The sequence below is a fragment of the Lepidochelys olivacea genome (assembly GCF_965140295.1).
Source record: "Lepidochelys olivacea isolate rLepOli2 genome assembly, chromosome: 12".
Classification (NCBI taxonomy): domain Eukaryota; kingdom Metazoa; phylum Chordata; order Testudines; family Cheloniidae; genus Lepidochelys; species Lepidochelys olivacea.
In genome coordinates this window covers 4303151-4317005 of record NC_140422.1, presented here as the reverse complement: position 1 = coordinate 4317005, position 13855 = coordinate 4303151, and the positions used below count along the sequence as shown (strand labels likewise).

The following is a 13855-nucleotide window of genomic DNA, read 5'->3' as shown; positions in this document are numbered from 1 at the left end:
AGGGCTTTGAGGGCACCACTTCCTCCACTGGGCCTGCTCTGAAACAGCCACTCTAGCCTGCTTGCAGGAGGAAGCTGCTACCTGGGTCCTCTTGCTGGGTGAAGGGGCTTCCACCAATGCACAGTTGAAGGGGGAGCACCAGAGTGTACACGTCCTAGCCGCGCTGCCTTTGTTACTTCAGTAGTTTTCTCCACCCCGCAAAAGCTTTGGCTGAGGAGTGGCTATGGTGGAGATGGGAGCTGGACAGCTCCAGAGGGGTTTAATTTGGGGACCCCCACAAAATAATTTGGAACAAGTCAGGAGTAAAATTTTAAATTCTTGTGCTCTGAAGAGAAATACAACATGAAGTCCGAGAACTACATGCTGCAGCTACTAGGCACAGCTGGGACTTACCAAGCTCCATCTGATTGCCAAGTCTAAGCCTGCTTCCTATGCACCCATGAAGAGGAATGGAAAGCCTGGATGTGAGGTACAACAATTTAATCCCTATGCCACTGTTCACCACTTGGTTCACAGGGAGCTTCCCTGGCACCAGCCTAAAGGCAAAGGGAGTCACAGAAGGCAAAGAGTAGAGAGTTGCTAGACCTCCGACATGGCTCCACTCTGTGCTTGAATGGAAAATGAACAAGAATAGGCTTTTCAGGCATAATTAGGGCCCTATCAAATTCACGGCCATGAAAATTGCATCACAGACCATGAAATCTGGTCTCCCTGCCCTCAAAATCTGGTCTCTTGAGTGCTTTTACCTATACTATACAGATTTCATGGGGGAGACCAGCGTTTCTCAAATTGGGGGTCCTGACCCAAAAGGGACTTGCAGGGAGGTTGCAAGGTTTTTTTAGGGGGGTTGTGGTATTGCCACCCTTACTTCTGTGCTGCTGCCTTCAGAGCTGGGCGGCCGGAGAGTGGTGGCTGCTGACCGAGGGCCCAGCTCAGCAACACCGAAGTAAAGGTGGCAATACCATCCCAGGCCATCCTGACTTCTGCGCTGCTGCTGGAAGCGGCTCTGCTTTCAGAGCTGGGCTCCCAGCTCAAAGCCACCACTCTCCAGCTGCCCAGCTCCGAAGGCAATGCTGCCACCAGTGGCAGCTCAGAAGTAAGGGGAGCCATACCACAAACTCCGAATAACCTTGCAATCCCCCCACAACTCCTTTTTGAGTCGGGACCCCTACAATTACAACACTCTGAAATGTTAGATTAAAATAGCTGAAATCATGAAATTTACAATTTTTAATATCACATGACCGTGAAACTGACCAAAATGGACCGTGAATTTGATAGGGCCCTAGGCATAGTGCTGGCTGTGGCGGGGTCTTGAAATCACGGAGGGCACATTTATCTTTCCCATAACAAAAACAGCTACTGTCCTGCTCCCAGCATATTCTCAGGGTTATAGATGCGGACCCTGATATCCTCAGTTCAGCTCCATCTTTGAGTTCCCAAAATTACCTAATTCAGTTTACCCCACTAACTAGCAAAACGAAGCAAGCATGTGGCTTTTACACAGAGGTTTCCTCATGGGACAACCTATGGTGCCCTCACAACCTACCAACAATGGGTGCTGTTCTGAGCACAACTGTCACAAAGCAGGCAGACAATGCTAAGAAGAAGTGAGAGGGGCGGGGAATAAATAATCCAGGAAGTGTGACTGAGAGGACTAACATTTTGGATTGGGGGGGGGAAAAAAACCCATCAGCTTTTCCAGTGCAAGAGTTTAAGATAAACATCAATGAAATCTGATAAGGGTTATGAGAACCCTCCTCCCACAGGAGAGAGGCAGATTTAAGAAGTGGTAGAGGGCCCTCACACCCCTTCATTTGGTACTTACATATAGGGATCCTAAATGGGTCCTGTCTGTATCAAATATCCGGTAGTAATGTTGTACAAAACTGGATCCAATCTGCTCCCAAATAGGCTTGTCTCCCATTCTGAATCCTCCGCCGGAGCCAGTGACTGTAAAAAAAAGTCAGAAAGAACAGTTCATTGATTCTAAGGCTAGAAGGGACCCTTGTGATCACCTAGTCTGACCTCCTGTAGAGCACAGGCCAGAGACCTACCCCAAAGTAATTCCTACAGCAGGTCTTTTAGAAAACATCCCATCTTGATTTAAAAGTTAAATGCTGGAGAATCCACCACGACCCTTGGTAAACTGTGTCAATGGTTAATTACTCTCACTATTAAAAAGGTACACCTTATTTCCAGTCTGCATTTGTCTAGCTTCAACTTCCAGCCATTGGGTCATGTATGTTTGTTACAGCTTTCTCTCCTAAACTGAAGCACCCATTATTAAATATTTGTTACCCATGTAGATACTTAAAGACTGTAGTCAAGTCGCCCCTTCTGACACGAAAGAGCCGCCAAAGGCTGTGTTAATATGTAAACAGTTAAATCAGTCTTAGACTACAGCCTTACAGTGTACAGCCAGCCAAGAACATAACTCTCACTAGGCTTTTAGACTACCAGATCTGTGCTGCTGCAATATAGCCGCTGTCTGCAGCATGATTGGGGACGTCACACAGAACTGCATTTAGGGAGCTCCTGCACTTCTCTGGCACAGTGGCAATGGAGAATGGAGCCTTTAATTGCGCCAATAAAGCTGCCTCTGCCACTTGGTGATGGCCATTTTACATAGCTCACTGGGGAATAAATTGCTTCCTTTGTTGTCCCAAAGAGCAAAGCTACAGTCACCCGCCCTGTAGCGACACCTCTACCAATAACCACAAGACAGTGATACCCAGGATTTCAGTGCAGTTGTTTTCTACATTAAATATCTCCTTTGGGGCAGTCAGTACCCACCACTTCCCATTCAACTAGGCAAACTAGCCCTCAGTGGAGTCTGGTCTGCTCTTGCAGTACCAGATTTGGACCAATCTAAACTCTGTTAGAGCATGGACAACTGAATGAGAGGAAGGAGGGCAGCAATTATGCATTGGGGCCCAGGACCAAGGCTCACTATTAAAAAATAGGGAGGAGAAACCTGAAGTAACAGCCATGACCTAGAAGTACTGGTAAGGATACCAGCAGGTGGTAGTCACTGCCTTATAGTTAGTATAACAGGGGAACTCTATTTTCCCCAGAAATGACCCCATCTGGTGCAGTTTCCCAGTATGGATTAGGACTGGTATCCCCTGGCATACAGCATGGAGACATTAATCAAAGGTGGGAGCAGAAACTTTTTTTTTTTTTTTTTTTGCCAGTTACAGAATCAATGAGTCTGCCATCTTGTTTTGGCAAGTTACAAATTGAGTATTGAGCCTCAAGTGGACCTTCCAGATCTGTGAATAGAATGACAAAGGCTAGCCCCTGGAGCAGCTTCTTGTGGTGCCTGCATACCTAGCCTTGATCACCAATTTTGAGTTCTCCATGTGTTAGCAAATATAAGAAAAACTAGAATCCACAAAAGCAGCACCAATATGTTTGGGATCTCAACAGGAAGAGGTAGGCTCAGATAATCGCCTGTTAAAGTATTGGTAGAATGTTCTTTAGCTGTTCTAATGGAAGTAAACTTAAGAAACTGTTGCGGGGCACTAAGGGATAGATAACCCATCTGAGAGAGTAGTCCCAGAGCTCGAATGCTCAAGACAGATCTCACTAACATTTTCTGGCAATGAGCTGAAGGGGTAAAACATTCATTTCAATCAGGGATTAAGGTAACTGTTGATACTTCGTCAGTCTAAAAGGATGCAAAGTTTGTGGGTCTCTGTGTGGGGGATTATTCTTAAATATTATAAGGGGACTTCCTCTCAGAATAGAAGGAAGGACACAGCATGAGTATCATACATAGAGTCAGGAACAATTCAATAAATTTGAAAGGAATGTGGGACCCCTTGGCTGAATGTAGGGTTAGGGTGGGAGCAGCGGCTTGTTTTTCTAGCTAGCGCTCAAGGGACCTGTAGAATCAATCCTGATCCCTTTTCTCTCAAGGAGGACTGGTGTGAGACAGGAGGCATTTCCTGACACACGTGAAATGGAGCAAGTTTGCCCACACACATGATAATTTACATTAATTACATATACATTGAAAAGTACAACACAAATCAAATATAGTAGCTAGAACCTACATGTGCACAAGGAGCTATATGTTAGAGTCGCTGGTGAGTTTTAAAAAAAAATACCACTACAAGCTATTATATTGCAGCTAATATTTCACTTAAAATCTCACTTCCAAGTTCATCACTAAATTCCTGAAGACCCCAAGACATCAGATGTGAACTTCTTAGTCAGACTTTGCATTAGACCCAGACGAGTCTTCTATCCTTCCTGCAGTGTTTGTCATAGTCTGCATGAGTCTGTGGAGAAATCAATGGTGGCAAATTTTCCAGGCAGTTGAGCTCTCGCTAAGTCTACACTGTGCTTCTACTGCCCAAGTGAGCAGAACCTCTTGACTGTCACCTTCTTGCACTGGGCTCCCCACACAGCGTTCACTATTACGATCAACTTTGCCTGGCTTTGCTATCTAATATCCATGCAAAAACCTCACTCTTCAGTCACTGGGCTAGGGATCTGGGGAACGAGAGGTGAGTACGAGCGTGTTTAATTTTGTTGTGCTCAGTCAGATCTGCACAGAAAACCTTTCTAAAAATCACTAGATGAACAGAATGAGAAAAACACATTTTAAAATAACTAAATCTAAAAAAATACATATTTAAGGAGCACTGCTAGAAAACAACATTTTTTAAAACAAACAAAAACAAGTTAACAGTATTTCGTTCAGCCTAGTTCTTTGGCGGCATCACAAAACACAGCCCCAGTTCATATGGTTTTAGAAAAGTGAAGGAGCATTTTCAGAAACAGGCCCAGGAGGTTGTGATGTGCATAAAGCTTAACATTCATCCATCCATGGAGTTAGAATGTATACCATTAAAGTAATCAAAGCTATGATCAAACATTAAGCCATCCTTTCTGATGCAAGCAGATTCTCGTTTCTTATTCTAATGATAGTCTAAAATGTACACTAAAACTCTGTTATACTCTATAGACAATTTGGCTCATCTACTGCAGCATCTGGAAAATTTATCTTCAGTGCTATTTAAGCTGGAGGCCAAAATTTACATCAGTAACTGGGTTTGAAAGAGAACCACAGTGACAAACAAAACAAGAAAAAGTTAAGTGCATGAATAGTAGAAAAGTCTCCAAACTTAATAGTAATTCTAAAATTCAAGCGACCTACTTCTCTCTTAGAGAGCTGAGGAGCAAAGCCTCTGAGAATCCCTCCCAAGAAGGAAAAGCTACATTTTCTTTTTCCTAAATTGAGAATGAGCTTTAGGGTATTTCTACACAGTAATCAGGTTTCAGAGTAGCAGCCGTGTTAGTCTATATTCGCAAAAAGAAAAGGAGGACTTGTGGCACCTTAGAGACTAACCAATTTATTTGAGCATAAGCTTTCGTGAGCTACAGCTCACTTCATCAGATGCATTCCTGTGAAGTGAGCTGTAGCTCACGAAAGCTTACGCTCAAATAAACTGGTTAGTCTCTAAGGTGCCACAAGTACTCCTTTTCTCGCTACACAGTAATATAAGCTCAAGGTTAGTGGAATTCAGGTCAGCTGACCTGTGTCCAGGAACTCTGGGCTTGAATGTCTACACTGCATTTAAACCCTAGGTTAAGGATTTTCTGATCCATGCTCAAACCTAGCATCCACACTGCAGTGCACAGACCCAAGTCAAAGTAACCCTATCCCAGAGTGCTTTGTGCTCTCCCCTCCCCAGGTGACACTCTAGCCCTACAAATGTGTTGCACCATTTCCTAATTGTGATGGTGCTATTGATCGGACTCAGGTGCCCATAAAGAACAGATGAGTACATAAACTGCATAATTAGCTCCTTTGGTGGCTATCCCCCAGTAGAATGATTGCAGTGTGAGAAGGCTTTATACCAAACTACCATCTAATCTGAGAATTGGGCTCTCCACTTTTAGGCTGAGGCACACTGGCAGGAAAATGCCCATGTGCACCTGCTCCAAGGATAATTAGGACATCAGTCTCCAGGGCTGTCAAGCTATTAAAATGAAACTTTGCAAGTCTTAATATTTAGAATGGGATGTTCAGTGAAGGGGTTTTTGTTTGGTTGGTTTATTTATTTATGTCTGTTTGTTTTGATATTTGACATAAAATGTAGGTTTCTGAGGAAGAACACACACACCCCTGCCTGGCTGCTGCTGAGCAGTGAAGTGCATCTCCAGCAGACCCCGGGGATCACTTATCCCTTCTCACACTGCACCCAGGAGGCAGGAATAAGGGATCCCCATGAGGCTGTGGGGAAGTTTTGGGGCTGGCTCCCACTCACTGCCCTGACAGTGCATGCTGCCCAGGTGTTTCTGTGCATACAGTCCCAGAGAAGGTAGGGGAGCCAAGGAGCAAGGGACAGAGAAAGGAGTGGGACCTGCCACATGAACCATAACTAGAGAGCTAAGCTTTCAGTTGGCATATGAATCTGTATGATTCCCAAATAAGCCCACAGCTGCCTGTTTAAAATCACTCCAATGTAAAGCTAGTAGCAGGTATTAACATTAAGAGATTCACTGGCACCTGGCACACATCCACTAGCACGTTCTGCTGCAGCTAAAAAGGTTAGCTAATCTGAACATTGGCTATTTCTAAATTAAATCTTCTCTCATACGTCACATGCATTTAGCTTCAAGAATCCATTGCACCAGTAGTATCAATTTAAGGGCAAGCCATTTGCAAACACTGCTGTAATCTGTTTTTGCTCTTAGCTAAGAAACTTGCAATCCCCACTCTCCACGCACACACATAGCCTCTTCCAACAGCTCCAGATGGACCCCCATTGCTCTGGAAGTTTTACAAATCTTGGCTGCAAAATCCCACCCCAAAAAGAAATAAAATTATTTGTTTTTAATCTAGACTTAAAATGGGACAGTCCCTGCAACCTTTACTATGGAGAAGCTACTGTGACTATGCTTGGGACTGGACTTTACTCCTATATGCACGATACATACCTGAAACTAAACAGAGTGGTGTATTGTTTTGTTACATTCTTTTATAAAAATTTAGTACTTGAACAACTCAAACTGTCAAATATTTGACATTATTTGTGCTAATATTTGACCAAATACAAATGCACAAAAATATACACACAAAAAAGGGATGAAATTGGTGAATAGGTCATAAAATCATAGGAATGTAACACTGAAAGGGATCTTAAGAGGTCATCAAGTCCAGTCCCTGTGCTGAGGCAGGATCAAGTAAACCTAGTCCATCCCTGATAGGTGTTTATCCTTTAAAGGTGTATACCCTTTAAAAAAAAAAACCCAAGAACACAAACCCTTCCTCATAGGTAAGGTTTTCTAAACCTTTAAAACATTTGTGTTGCTCTCCTCCAGACTCTCTCCAATTTGTCCACATCTTTCCTAAAGTGCGGTGGCTTAACTGGACACAGCACTCCAGCTGTAGCCTCACCAGAGCAGAGGACAATTTCCTCCTGTGTCTTACATACTACATCCCTGCTAATACATCCCAGAACAACACTAGCCTTTCTCACAACTGCATCACACTGACACACATTCAATTTGCAATCCATTATAACACACAGATTAGGGCTGTCGAACTATTAAAAAAAAAATCAATCGCGTGATTAATCGCATTGTTAAACAATAATGGAATACTATTTATTTTAATATTTTCTACATCTTCAAATATATTGATTTGAATTACAACTCAGATACAAAATGTATAGCGCTCACTTTATAGTTATTTTTTATTACAAATATTTGTACTGTAAAAAACAAAAACAGTATTTGAATTCACCTCATACAAGTGCTGTAGTGCAATCATGAAAGAGCAACTTACAAATATAGAATTATGTACAAAAAATAACTGCATTGAAAAATAAAACAATGTAAAATTTTAGAGCCTACAAATCCACTCGGTCCTACTTTTAGCCAATCACTCAGACAAACAAACTTGTTTACAATTTGCAGGAGATAATGCTGCCCGCTTCTTGTTTACAATGTCACCTGAAAGTGAGAACAAGCGTTTGCATGGCACTTTGTAGCCCGCGTCGCAAGATATTTACATGCCAGGTGCGTTAAAGATTCATATGTCCCTTCATCTTCAACCACCATTCCACAGGACATGCATCCATGCTGATGATGCGTTCTGCTCGTGTGATGCATGGCCAGAAAGGGTTAAACATCCTGCAAAATAAAAAACCCTCAAAAGACATGTGGGGAGATAATGTATGAGTAGGGTTGACAAATGTAATCAACAGTCCCTGTCTATGCTGTATTCTGATACTTCAGACTCAAAAGAACATCCTTTCATTTAAATGAATTGTAAACATGGGATATCTTGGCATTCATCTCTCTTTGAAACAAACTGTGAATGGTGGAGGAACAAGCAAATGACCTTATGTTAATTTGTATAGCTAAGTACCAGTGATGGACCTCCTTCAAAGTCATCCTAATGACCTTTTGTTCCCTGAGGAACTCCAACTTGTCAAAGGACATGAAATTGTACAAAAGATCCTAGGGTCCTGATTCTCTCATCTCAGATCTGCTTAGGCTTCATTGGGGGAAGTTTGAGTCGCAAGACTGAGGTCCCAGTTATACTGGTAGGCCCTGAATGTGATAGTTGGACATTGGACTATAACCTATGAACTGAATTCTAAAGGAACTCTTTGTAACTACAAAGCTCACCATCTCTGCTATGAATTTGAACCTCAATGAATTGAACTCAAGTCTGTATGTATATTGATCTTTTAACCATACTCTCACTTCTGTGTTTTAATAAATTTTAGTTTAATTAATAAGAATTGGCTGTAGTGTGTATTTGGGTAAGATCTGAAATATTCATTAAGTTGGAAGGTAACATGTCTGATCCTTCGGGATTGGAAGAACCGTTTCTTTTATATGATGAAATAAGATTTACAGAAATTTTCATCACATTTGTCGGGGGTACCTGGATGGAGGCCTGAGGCAGGATCACTTTAAGGCAGGGGTTTTCAAACTGGGGGTTGGTACACCTCAGGGGGTTGCGAGGTTATTATGTTGGGGGGGGTCCACGAGCTGTCAGCCTCCACCCCAAACCCCACTTTGTATCCAGCATTTATTATGGTGTTAAATATATATAAAAAAGTGTTTCAAATTGATAAGGGGGTTGGGGGGTTGCACTCAGAGACTTGCTGTGTGAAAGGCGTCACCAGCACAAAAGTTTGAGAACTACTGCTTTAAAGGAACTGTGTTGTTTGGACTTCTGAGTCACCAGTAAGGTATGCAAGAAACTGATTTACACTGCTTGTTAAATCTAAGTATTGCTCAGATGCCACCAGCAGAAGGTTGATTTTCTTTTTTGGTGGTTTGGGTTCTGTAGTTTCCGCATCTGAGGTTTGCTCTTTTAAGACTTCTGAAAGCATGCTCCACACCTCGTCCCTCTCAAATTTTGGAAGGCACTTCTGATTCTCAAACCTTGGGTCAAGTGCTGTAGCTATTTTTAGATACATTGGTATCTTCTTTGCATTTTGTCAAATCTGCTGCGAAAGCGCTCTTAAAACAAACATGTGCTAGGTCATCATTCGAGACTGCCGTAACATGAAATATATGGCAGAAAGTGGGTAAAAGAGAGCCGAAGACATACAGTTCTCCCCCAAGGAGTTCAGTCCTAATTTAATTAACGCATTATTTTTTAATAAGCATCGTCAGCATGGAAGCATGTCCTCTGGAATGGTGGCCGTGCCATGAAGGGGCATCCGAATGTTTAGCATATCTGGCACGTAAATACCTTGCAACACTGGCTACAAAAGTGTCATGCGAACGCCTGTTTTCACTTTCAGGTGACACTGTAAATAAGCACACAGCAGCATCTCCAGTAAATGTAAACAAACTTGTTTGTCTTAGCGATTGGCGGAACAAGAACTAGGACTGAGTGAACTTGTAGGCTCTAAAGTTTTACATTGTTTTGTTTCTGAGAGCAGTTATGTAACAACAAAAATCTACATTTGTAAGTTGCACTTCCATGATAAAGAGACTGCACTACAGTCCTTGTATGTAGTGAATTGAAAAATACTATTTCTTTTGTTCATCATTTTTACAGTACAAATATTTGTAATCAAAAATAATATGAAGTGAAAAGAAAAGGAGTACTTGTGGCACCTTAGAGACTAACAAATTTATTTGAGCATAAGCTTTTGTGAGCTACAGCTCACTTCATCCGATGCATGCAATGGAAAATATAGTGGGGAGATTTTATATACACAGAGATCATGAAACAATGGGTGTTACCATACATGCTGTAACGAGAGTGATCAGGTAAGGTGAGCTATTACCAGCAGGAGAGAAAAAAACCTTTTGTAGTGATCATCAAGGTGGGCCATTTCCAGCAGTTGACAAGAACGTCTGAGGAACAGTTTTGGGGCGGGGAATAAACATGGGGAAATGGCTTTACTTTGTGTAATGACACATCCACTCCTGGTCTTTATTCAAGCCTAAGTTAATTGTATCCAGTTTGCAAATTAATTCCAATTCAGCAGTCTCTCGTTGGAGTCTGTTTTTGAAGTTTTTTTGCTGAAGAATTACAACTTATGTCTGTAATCGAGTGACCAGAGAGATTGATGTGTTCTCCGACTGGTTTTTGAAGGTTATAATTCCTGACGTCTGATTTGTGTCCATTTATTCTTTTACATAGAGACAGTCCGGTTTGGCCTATGTACATGGCAGAGGGGCATTGCTGGCACATGATGGCATATATCACACGGGTAGATGTGCAGGTGAACAAGCCTCTGATAGTGTGGCTGATGTGATTAGGCCCTATGATGGTGTCTCCTGAATAGATATGTGGACACAGTTGGCAGTGGGCTTTGTTGCAAGGATAGGTTCCTGGGTTAGTGTTTTTGTTGTATGGTTGCTGGTATTTGCTTCATGTTGGGGGGCTGTCTGTAAGCAAGGACTGGGCTGTCTCCCAAGATCTGTGAGAGTGATGGGTCGTCCTTCAGGATCGGTTGTAGATCCTTGATGATGTGTTGGAGAGGTTTTAGTTGGGGGCTGAAGGTGATGGCTAGTGGCGTTCTGTTATTTTCTTTGTTGGGCCTGTCCTATAGTCGGTAAATTCTGGGTACTCTTCTGGCTCTGTCCATCTGTTTCTCTACTTCAGTAGGTGGGTACTGTAGTTGTAAGAAAGCTTGATAGAGATCTTGTAGGTGTTTGTCTCTGTCTGAGGGGTTGGAGCAATTGCGGTTGTATTGTAGAGCTTGGCTGTAGACAATGGATCGTGTGGTGTGGTCTGGATGAAAGCTGGAGGGATGTAGGTAAGCAGAGCAGTCAATAGGTTTCCGGTATAGGGTGGTATTTATGTGACCATTGCTTATTAGCACCGTAATGTCCAGGAAGTGGATCTCTTGTGTGGACTGGTCCAGGCTGAGTTTGATGGTGGGATGGAAATTGTTGAAATCATGGTGGAATTCCTCAAGGGCTTCTTTTCCATGAGTCCACGGTCTCCCACAGTATTCTTGTCAGCAAGTTAAGGAAGTATGGGCTGGATGAATGCACTATAAGGTGGGTAGAAAGCTGGCTAGATTGTTGGGCTCAACGGGTAGTGATCAATGGCTCCATGTCTAGTTGGCAGCCGGTATCAAGTGGAGTGCCCCAAGGGTCGGTCCTGGGGCCGGTTTTGTTCAATATCTTCATAAATGATCTGGAGGATGGTGTGGATTGCACTCTCAGCAAATTTGCGGATGATACTAAACTGGGAGGAGTGGTAGATACGCTGGAGGGGAGGGATAGGATACAGAAGGACCTAGACAAATTGGAGGATTGGGCCAAAAGAAATCTGATGAGGTTCAATAAGGATAAGTGCAGGGTCCTGCACTTAGGACGGAAGAACCCAATGCACCGCTACAGACTAGGGACCGAATGGCTAGGCAGCAGTTCTGTGGAAAAGGACCTAGGGGTGACGGTGGACGAGAAGCTGGATATGAGTCAGCAGTGTGCCCTTGTTGCCAAGAAGGCCAATGGCATTTTGGGATGTATAAGTAGGGGCATAGCGAGCAGATCGAGGGACGTGATCGTTCCCCTCTATTCGACATTGGTGAGGCCTCATCTGGAGTACTGTGTCCAGTTTTGGGCCCCACACTTCAAGAAGGATGTGGATAAATTGGAGAGAGTCCAGCAAAGGGCAACTAAAATGATTACGGGACTGGAACACATGAGTTATGAGGAGAGGCTGAGGGAGCTGGGATTGTTTAGCCTGCAGAAGAGAAGAATGAGGGGGGATTTGATAGCTGCTTTCAACTACCTGAAAGGGGGTTCCAAAGAGGATGGCTCTAGACTGTTCTCAATGGTAGCAGATGACAGAACGAGGAGTAATGGTCTCAAGTTGCAGTGGGGGAGGTTTAGATTGGATATTAGGAAAAACTTTTTCACTAAGAGGGTGGTGAAACACTGGAATGCGTTACCTAGGGAGGTGGTAGAATCTCCTTCCTTAGAGGTTTTTAAGGTCAGGCTTGACAAAGCCCTGGCTGGGATGATTTAACTGGGAATTGGTCCTGCTTTGAGCAGGGGGTTGGACTAGATGACCTTCTGGGGTCCCTTCCAACCCTGATATTCTATGATTCCAGATGATGAAGATGACATCAATGTAGCTCGAGTAGGGGCATTAGAGGACGAGAACTGAGGAAGCATTGTTCTAAGTCAGCCATAAAAATGTTGGCATACTGTGGGGCCATGCGGGTACCCATAGCAGTGCTGCTGATTTGAAGGTATACATTGTTCCCATTACATTACGCTTGAATAAAGACTGGGAGTGGATATATCATTACACAAAGTAAAACTATTTCCCCATGTTTATCCCCCTCCCCTGTTCCTCACACGTTCTTGTCAACTGCTGGAAATGGCCCACCTTGATGATCACTACAAAAGGGTTTTTTTTCTCTCCTGCTGGTAATAGCTCACCTTACCTGATCACTCTCGTTACAGTGTGTACGGTAACACCCATTGTTTCATGATCTCTGTGTATACAAAATCTCCCCACTGTATTTTCCCACTGCATGCATCTGATGAGGTGAGCTGTAGCTCACGAAAGCTTATGCTCAAATAAATTGGTTAGTCTCTAAGGTGCCACAAGTCCTCCTTTTCTTTTTGCGGATACAGATTAACACGGCTGCTACTCTGAAATATAAAGTCAGCGCTGTACACTTTGTATTCTGCGTTGTAGTAGAAATCAATATATTTGAAAATGTAAAAAAAAATCCAAAAATATTTAATAAATTTCAATTGGTATTCTATTGTTTAACAGTACGATTAATTGCGATTAATTTTTTTGACTTAATCGCGTGAATTACCTGCAATTAATTGACCACCAGAACCCAGATCCTTTTCAGCAGTACTACTGCCTAGCCACTTATTCCCCATTTTGTAGCTGTGAAAAATCCTCAGGAAGGATTTTTCCTCCCTAAAGCTGTGTCTGCATTACGGACCTTATAGCTGTACCACTGCAGCTACAGTGCTGTAAGGTCTCCTGCATAGCTCCTCTAAGCCGGGGGAGGGAGCTCTCCCGCCAGCATAAATAAACCACCCCCAACAAGAAGCAATAGCTATGTTGGCAGGAGAGCATCTCCCACCAACATAGCACTGTCCACACCGGCATTTTTGTCTGTGAAACTTATGTCGGTCAGGGGTGTGCCAACGAAAGTGGTGGTGTCGGCAAAGCCTCAGTGTAGCACTTTGCCCTTGTCTTTACATTTATTTTTGTTGATTTCAGACCAATTCTCCAATTTGTCAAGGTCATTCTGAATTCTAATCCTGTCCTCCAAAGTGCTTGCAACCCCACACTGTTTGGTGTCATGTGCAAATTCTATAAGCATACCCTCCACTCCATTATCCAAATTATAATGAAAATATTCACTAG

At 43.0% G+C, this 13855-nt stretch overlaps 1 protein-coding gene across 6 annotated transcripts in view; it reads right to left on the bottom strand.

Moving 5' to 3' along the window:
- Window positions 1-13855, bottom strand: part of NUTF2 (nuclear transport factor 2) — a gene marked incomplete at its 5' end in the record, with an annotated part of 53713 nt that overhangs the window by 23588 nt on the left and 16270 nt on the right. For all 6 annotated transcript variants that reach the window (XM_084644467.1, XM_084644468.1, XM_084644464.1 and 3 more), the window contains one exon: window positions 1829-1953. In XM_084644467.1, coding sequence (XP_084500593.1) covers window positions 1829-1927 — 99 coding nt within the window. The remainder of the gene's footprint in view (window positions 1-1828; window positions 1954-13855) is intronic.